The sequence below is a fragment of the Pangasianodon hypophthalmus genome, chromosome 27 (genome assembly GCF_027358585.1).
Source record: "Pangasianodon hypophthalmus isolate fPanHyp1 chromosome 27, fPanHyp1.pri, whole genome shotgun sequence".
Taxonomy (NCBI): Eukaryota; Metazoa; Chordata; class Actinopteri; order Siluriformes; family Pangasiidae; genus Pangasianodon; species Pangasianodon hypophthalmus.
The window spans coordinates 18,850,008-18,858,955 of NC_069736.1; the positions used below are offsets into that span (position 1 = coordinate 18,850,008).

The 8,948-nt window shown below is 41.6% G+C and overlaps 1 protein-coding gene across 1 annotated transcript; it reads left to right on the forward strand.

Annotated features, from left to right (window-relative positions):
* The first annotated feature begins 1,215 nt into the window (after positions 1-1,215).
* Positions 1,216-8,134, forward strand: gpr83 (G protein-coupled receptor 83). Its single transcript, XM_034300963.2, has 4 exons — positions 1,216-1,617; positions 2,682-2,807; positions 3,184-3,317; positions 5,530-8,134. Exons 1-4 carry the CDS (start codon positions 1,324-1,326, stop codon positions 6,002-6,004), a joined length of 1,029 nt encoding a protein of 342 aa, XP_034156854.1. The 5' UTR covers positions 1,216-1,323; the 3' UTR covers positions 6,005-8,134.
* The last annotated feature ends 814 nt before the right edge of the window (positions 8,135-8,948 follow it).

Consider the following 8,948-nt stretch of genomic DNA (forward strand, 5'->3'; position numbering starts at 1 on the left):
CACGTTCTCTCACACGTTCTCTCACACACGTTCTCTCACACGTTCTCTCACACCTTCTCTCTCACACCTTCTCTCACACGTTCTCACACACGTTCTCACACACGTTCTCTCACACCTTCTCTCACACCTTCTCTCACAGGTTCTCTCACAGGTTCTCTCACAGGTTCTCTCACACACGTTCTCTCACACGTTCTCTCTCACACCTTCTCTCACACACCTTCTCTCTCACAGGTTCTCTCACACGTTCTCACACACGTTCTCTCACACCTTCTCTCACACCTTCTCTCTCACACCTTCTCTCACAGGTTCTCACACACGTTCTCACACACGTTCTCTCACACCTTCTCTCTCACACCTTCTCTCACACGTTCTCACACACGTTCTCACACCTTCTCACACACGTTCTCTCTCACACGTTCTCTCTCACACGTTCTCTCACACCTTCTCTCACACACCTTCTCTCACACACGTTCTCTCTCACACCTTCTCACGCACTTTCTCTCACACGTTCTCTCATACCTTCTCTCACACCTTCTCTCACACCTTCTCTCACACATTCTCTCACACCTTCTCTCACAGGTTCTCTCACATGTTCTCTCACATGTTCTCTCACACGTTCTCTCACACCTTCTCTCACACACCTTCTCTCACACACCTTCTCTCACACGTTCTCTCACAAGTTCTCTCACACCTTTTCTCACACATTCTCTCACAGGTTCTCTCACACACTCTTTCGCACATTCTCTCACACCTTCTCTCTCACATTCTCTTTCACCTTCTCTCACATGTTATCTCACACATTCTCTCTCACGTCCTCTCACATGTTCTCTCACACCTTCTTTTTTCACCTTCAGAGAGAGAGAGAGAGAGAGAGAGAAAGAGAGAGAAAGAGAGAGAGAGACCTGAAAGTACCTTCTGCGTTCTGAGTAGAACCCTACTGGAACTTGAGAACCCAGGAAGAACCCTTATTTTTCTTTTTCTGTTTTAGGAATCACTGGAAGATTTTTTTGCCAAGAAAAAAAAAGTTAAATTAAAAACAGCACAAGGGAAGAAGCAGAAATTTAGGAAAATAAAAATACAATAGAAATGTCTAAAATATAAAATGTTACAAAAATATAAAATTTGTAATATATGTATTTCATGATACTAATTCATCAGTACTTTAATCATGAATGGAAAATCTCATGCGCACGCACAGAACAATCTCTCTCTCTCTCTCTCTCTCTCTCTCTCTCACACACACACACACACACACACACACACACACACACACACACACTTGCTGTGCTTGTTCAGTCTGGTGAAGCAGTCAGTCAGTCAGTGATGTCTCTGGATAACAGCTCAGTGGATTTCCTCTCTGCGCTCTGGAACTTCTCGGTGGAGGATGGTGGGGGGGAGAGCGGCGCGCGAGACCAAGCCGAGGCGCACAAGCCGATGGTGCGCGCGCTGCTCTCAGTCTCCTACTCCATCATCATCATCATCTCTCTGTTCGGGAACGCAGTGGTGTGTCACGTGGTGATGAAGAGCAAGCGCATGCACTCGGTCACCGGAGTCTTCATCATGAACCTGGCCATCGCTGACATCCTCATCACCCTCCTCAACACACCCTTCACACTGGTGAGCACAAGCTGAGCCCCGGACTTTACCTACACACCACACGGGACAGCAATGATGGTGATGATGGTAATTATGATGATGGTGATGGTGATGATGATGATGATGATGGTAATTATGATGATGATGGTGATGATGGTGATGATGGTGATGGTGATGGTGATGATAATGATGATGGTGATGATGGTGATGGTGATGATGGTGATGATGATGATGGTGATGGTGATGGTGATGATGATGATGATGATGGTAATTATGATGATGGTGATGGTGATGATGGCGATGATGATGATGATGATGGTGACGATGATGATGATGATGGTGACGATGATGATGGTAATTATGATGATGATGATGGTGACGGTGATGATGATGATGGTGACGATGATGATGGTAATTATGATGATGATGATGGTGACGGTGATGATGATGATGGTGACGATGATGATGGTAATTATGATAATGATGATAATGATGATGGTGATGATGACGATGGTAATTATGATGATGATGATGGTGTTGATGATAGTGATGGTAATGATGATGATGACGATGGTAATTATGATGGTGATGATGGTGATGATGGTAATTATGATGGTGATGATGGTAATTATGATGATGATGATGGTGTTGATAGTGATGGTGATGATGGTGTTGATGATAGTGATGGTGATGATGGTGTTGGTGATGGTGATGATGGTGATGATGGTAATTATGATGATGATGATGGTGTTGATGATAGTGATGGTGATGATGGTGTTGATGATAGTGATGGTGATGATGGTGATGATGGTAATTATGATGATGATGATGGTGTTGATGATAGTGATGGTGATGATGGTGATGATGATGATGATGGTGTTGATGATAGTGATGGTGATGATGGTGATGATGATGATGATGGTGTTGATGATAGTGATGATGGTGATGATGATGATAGTGATGGTGGTGATGGTGATGATAGTGATTGTGATGATGGAGATGTTGATTGATGATCCAAGATTTTTGCATTTTCAATGTAATTTCCCAAATTTGTTTGGCGTGTGTGTGTGTGTGTGTGTGTGCAGGTGCGCTTCATCTACAGTACCTGGGTGTTTGGAAAGGCGATGTGTCATGTGAGCCGTTTTGCTCAGTACTGCTCCGTCCACGTGTCTGTGTTCACACTCGTCGCTATTGCCATTGACCGACACCAGGTGAAAACACACACACACACACACGCACACACTCTCTCTCTCTCTCTCTCTCTCGGGATCTTTGTAATATTCTACTGTAAATATCCTTTTCTCCTGAAGGAATAAACATTTATAAACATAAATTACAAAAAAATTAATAAACATTTTATTCTACACAGCACTGGACCTTCTCTCTTTTATAGACTGTCTAATCTGTCTTTAGAGAGTGAGAGGCCACACCCCCTTTACTGAGACTGACACAGAAGCCACACCTCCTTTACTGAGACTGACACAGAAGCCACACCTCCTTCACTGAGACTGACACAGAAGCCACACCTCCTTTACTGGCTAATTACGAAGGCCATTCTGTTTTCTGATTGGTGCATTCTGCCTGCAGGTGGTGCTGCACCCGATGAAGCAGAGGATGTCCCGCCTCCAGGGCGTGGTCTGGGTTGGGGTGATCTGGTTGATGGCCACATGTTTCTCTCTTCCGCATGCCATCTATCAAACCCTGCTGCGCTTCGAGATCGGGTGAGGAACGTCTGACTTCCGGTGATCTTTATCCTCAACATGTTCGTGACTCCACATGACAAAGTGACGCAAAGTCGGCGGGATTTAACAAGCCAAGTTTAACTTTAACTAACCAGTTCCTGGTCCACAGCCAGCTGGTGAGACTCGAAGGGCATTTTGGAGGTTTTGCACATGTTCTATACCTACTGCACTACCCAGGAACTACCAATAAAACCATGGCAACCAGCCTCTGGATGGTACCACCCACTAGCGACCAGTAGTGACGGGGTGCAGTGATGAAGCGGAGTTACTCTTCCCATCCAGAAGCTGATTATTTTCCTGCAGCAGTGTTTTATTTCTTTTATACCACAGCAATTTGCCAAAGATTACAGTTTTTTTAGTAAAGAACATGTCATCATAATTCTTAGCCATTTATTGTTACATTTAATGTTGTAAAATGTTTTGTCCTCCCTCTTGACGTTAGTAAGACGAAAAATGCAGCAAAGAAGCGTAAACTCCTCTGTCCTGAAGATGTCGGAAAAGTTACAGCTTTACCTCTAACTGTTACAAAGCGCTGACACTGGAGACTCCTTCCACATGTTTTTTAACACGTGTGATGTACAAGTCCCTGTGTATGAGCTGTTACTATAGAAACATATTAGAAATGTATTAGAACGAATGCATTAACATAAACCTGTGATTTGCAGCTGCGCTACTGTCAGAGCTGCTGTTCTAGAAAATTATTCAACACCTTCTGGTCAATCAGAATCCAGAATTCTACTGCGCTGTGGTATAAACCTGATTATTGCTGATTTACAATGCAGAAAGGAAACACAGCTTTTGTTTTGTCAGGTGTGTGTGAGAGATTTGAGCTTCAGGTTGTTGAGAGCTCAGTGTGGGTCAGCGCTTAGTTACCGTGCTGCCAACGCGCTGAGTATCCGCGAGAGCGAGAAAAATTGGCTGTAATTGCTGTCTCACTCCATAAAGCTGATCTGAAAGGGCACCATATTTTATTGTGACCAGAAAAGAAAAGAACGTTGAGGACCGAGAAGCTGCAGGTGTGGAAGTGAGGTTCAGGATGCAAGTGTGCACTTATGTGAAGCAAACCAATTCCAATAATCACAGAGGGCTGATGGGAAAAAACAGAAGTGTCAAACACACAGCTAAAACACACGGCTCAGCATATGAGACCACACACACAGGACACAGAGGGCAGGAACACACACACACACACACACATTAGTGCTGCAATCCAGGCTGATATTTCAGTCCTGTCTTCACTAAAGATCGCCAAGACCAGCATAATTTCATAGCACCAGACCTCTTTGAGTGCCACAGCAATCCAACGCAAGCATTCACTCAACAAAAAGCTTTTAAAGATGATGAACAATTTTCACTCCATGGACTCCATCCTGCTGAGAAAAGCTCATTGTGTTGCTGGGTTCCAAAATTTGTTCTCCTAATGGAACACAATCAGACTGCAGACCTGCTCTCATAGGAAAGGGGACCTTCAAGGGTTCTTTAAAAAAGCTTTTTAAATTCTTTATAAAATTGTTCTTAGTATCCTACAGGAGCTTTTTTACAACTTTCTGAAGAGGAACAAACAGAAGGAACCTTTTTACTCAGGGTTCTGTGGATAGTTAATGGTTTTAGCATATAGCTGGACATGAAACCTTTTTTGAAAGAGAACCAGTCTGCTGTCGAGTTCTACATACAAACTGTAAGTGTTCTCCTAAAGACCCTTTAGCCATCTAGATAGAACTTCTCTCAAGGTTCTTTAGAAAGTTAATGGTTCTAGCAATTCTATATGGAGCACTTTTTGAAAGGGAAACCCTCTCTTATAGTGTCATAAAGAAACTTTCTCCTAAAGGGAGAAACCAAAGAACCCTTCAAAGTGCTACATGGAGATGTTTTTGAACAGATCTTCAGATAAGTTAAGGATTCCTTTCAGAACTCAGTCTAAACAGAACTTTTAAGGGAGTTTAATCTTAGAAGTCTTCCATCTAAGCTAAGGTTCTTAGCTTCTTAAAGTCTTCATTGTAAGGTTCTTTGTAGAAGTTTTAACTGTTCCTCCACAGGGACAAGCCAAAGGACTGTTACGGGTTCTAGATTCAACCTTTTCACCTGTGTGTGTGTGTGTGTGTGTGCTTGATTTGAGTGCAGTACGTATAGAAATTAGTTCATTTATATTAGTTTTCTTTCTCGTTCTTTCTCTCCCTCATTCTCACCACAGCGAGGGGAACGTGAGGACGGTTTGTCTGCCCAGCTTCCCTCAGCCATCTGACCTCTTCTGGAAGTACCTGGATCTCGCTACCTTTGTCCTGCTCTATGTGTTGCCGTTGGCAATAATCACCATTGCTTACGTTGTCATGGCAAAAAAGCTGTGGGCTCGCAATGCCATCGGCGACGTGACGCTGGCCCAGAGCTACGCCCACCGCCGGAGGAAGAGGATGACGATGAAGATGCTGATAGCCGTGGTGGCCGTGTTCGCCGTCTGCTGGTTCCCGCTGAACTGCTACGTGGTTCTGCTGTCTAGCAAAGTGATCCCGGCTAACAACGCCGTGTATTTCAGCTTCCACTGGCTGGCCATGAGCTCCACCTGCTACAACCCCTTTATCTACTGCTGGCTCAACCACAACTTCAGAGCCGAGATCAGGTCGCTGCCGCTCATCGGCCGCCGTGGCAGAATCAGCAACCAGCAGACCTGAAGACCACGAGAACTTCTCATCCACTTTATCTCTCCATCTTGAGTGTATTTTACATCCATCTTTATTTTGTCCCAGTTGATCCAGCGTATTTTACATCCTTCTCTGGATTTTTAAACGTGTGATATATGCATTTAACCCAGATTTTTTGATGGTCCTAAGTAAGATATAGAGGTAAATTTATTTCCAGTTGGTGGTAGAGATGGCAGAGTGCCATTATTTATCAGTAAGGTATCGATATTCAGTCTAGAATTTTGAATTTATCGTTAAAAAAATCCAAATTCTTTATATTTTTCTGTAGAAAGGAGTCAAATTTGTGTAGAGTGTGATGTTGATGTTCCTGTTAACAACATGAGAAAACAGTCTAGCCATCTAGTTAAAGATAGAAATCTATTTAAAGAGGTCAGGAGGAGTTACGAGGTTTATCTTAGCACCCGTATCAGCTCACATCAGTTTCTCTAGCGAACTCTTGTTTGTCACGTCAACGCCGAAATCCCCGAAATTCCCAGACGACAGTGCGGCCTACAAACATGGCCGCCGAGGACTACAACACCCATCCAGCACAGACTCTCTCTCATTCATGTTGTCCTGATTACTGATCACACACACACACACACACACACACACACACACACACACACCTGGACTCAATCACACACTCACAGTATATAAGGACTCTCACCGCACTCACTCGCTGTGAAGTAAACGTTCTGTGTTTCTGTACCCGTCTACACCAAGCCGTTGTTTATCGAGTGTCTGTCTGCTTTTGATCTCGTTTCTGGTTTTCTCGCTTTGCTCTTGCCTGCCCTAGTTCACGTTGTTTGTTCGTCGCCTGACCCTTGCCTGAATCCCGACATCGCCTTAGATTACGTCTCTGTTTGTTTGTTTGTTTGTTTGTCGTTCTTCATAAAGTGCCGAATCCCTGCCCTTGTGTCTGTACCTGCTTCGTGACGTTGTTGATTCGTGTAACACTTATCCGTGTTTGTGAAATCCTCGTCTCGGTGATGATGATGTGAAAATAAAACACTTTTCATGTTTACATTTTCAGCTCCGTGCTGGACCACAAGCGCTAATAACCAAATAACACGTTTACACTGTTGTTCAAAATAAAGCTTGAAAAACTACACCGTGACAGGATGTGGGACGCGTTACCGGGACGACGGGGAGGTAGAAAAGTGTGTGTTAGTGACGCTGATGTGGATTCTGTGTTCATCTGTGTATTGTTTATATATTGCTATAAATATCAAATACACAAGGAGAGCGATTTGATTTGGAGTTTTATTTTCCGTTATTCTGAATAATAATTTACACGTTAGAATGTTAATTTTTCTCTTTAATATTTGCATTTATTCTCAATAGATGAACAGATGAAAACATGGGGTTTGAAATATTTCATTTTTTTTCTTTATGTATCTTTATTTAGATTTACATCACTAACGTATATAATTGGACCTTTTGTTGTAGCTTTTGGAATACGTTTCTACAGTTTGATGAACAGAAAATTAGCGGTGTTCAACACGTTCCCTGATGTGTACAATTCTAAATAAATAACGAAAGAAAGAAAGAAAGAAGGATAAAGCTGTGAGTGCAATAAGCTTCTGTATAACGCATTAAAAACTGTACAAAACAAAGTTCTACAGAGAAACTCGACAATTCAGGCAAATCTGCTGTAAAGTCCTGAAACTGTAGAAATATCTGCACATCTGTTCTCTTACTGTGTTATTTACAGATGTTTATTTTTGAGAATGTAATGCAGAATATATACATATATATATATATATATATATAAACATATAACAGCAGGGAAATATCGCAAAGCACAACAAAAAAATCTGCCTCGTGTCTTACAGAGATATTTATTGTAAATATTCAAAATTTTTATTTCTTTTTTATCAATTAACAAATGAGGATTAAATATGAAACCTCGTATTAGTAGCAGTTTTATTTGTTTGTTTGTTTTTCATATCTGAATAATGAGGTTTAAACACCTGAACTTGCATTAGCATCTGGTTGAGTAATTAATTATTTGATTGGTTGATGACTAATTACACCTATTATTTATTTATTTGTTTATTTGTTTGTTCGTTTATGTGCTTTTTAGTGATCATTTCAAAACATTGAAATGTTTTATATTCTGGAGATTAATAAGTTTTCGTGTTTATAGTTTTATTATTATGAGGTGATGTGTTGATGTTTTATGGCTTTGTGTCGTAACGTCGTAATGATTTTTTTTTGTAATAAAAATTCTATGAATGGATCGGCGTTGTTGTTGTTGTTTATTGATGTTTTATGACTTATTTAATCACGCATTACTCATAAACAGTGTCTTGAGAAAGTATTAAACAGAGAATGTTGATGGACAGAAATGTTCGGGTCATACTGCAGCTTTTCAGTTGGGTTTAAGTCTGGGCTTTTTTTTAGCAGTTTTTTGTGCCTTGTGTGTTGTTTTTTTTCTGTTTAAGCATAAAATTTCAGGCTAAACGCAGATCTCAGGATGACTAGAAAAGGTTCCGAGCACTTTGCTTGTATTTGATTCCATTCACGTTGCCCTCCTGATGGCAACAAGCTTTCCATTTCCTCACGAGTCTCATGATGCTACCACCATCGTGCTTCATGGTAGAAATGTCGTCATCTGGGTGTTGGGCTGTATTTGGTTTTTGCACAAAATATAAATCTTTGCCTTCACCAAATTGCACAACTGTCAACACCACATCATGTTCCAAACGCTCTTAGATTTTGTCACATGGCTTCTAGAAAACTCCAGAACGTTATCGTGAAGCTACACAGGCGGTTCTTTGGTCTTCATGACAGCAGGACTCGGCTAATCTGGTGTTTTAGTCACGAGATTTCCCAAAGTCAGAGACATTTTGACCCAGACTGAGCAGTTACTGAAGATGAATGAAGTAATCATTCATTCTTATCTTATCTGTAATGTTTCAACTTTATT

Bases quoted from the DNA above. Each gene is read 5' to 3' on its own strand.
- gpr83 (XM_034300963.2), top strand. From the start codon at position 1,324: ATGTCTCTGGATAACAGCTCAGTGGATTTCCTCTCTGCGCTCTGGAAC. The intron at 1,618-2,681 runs GTGAGCACAAGC...GTGTGTGTGCAG, and splicing joins TCAACACACCCTTCACACTG to GTGCGCTTCATCTACAGTAC. The intron at 3,318-5,529 runs GTGAGGAACGTC...TTCTCACCACAG, and splicing joins CTGCTGCGCTTCGAGATCGG to CGAGGGGAACGTGAGGACGG.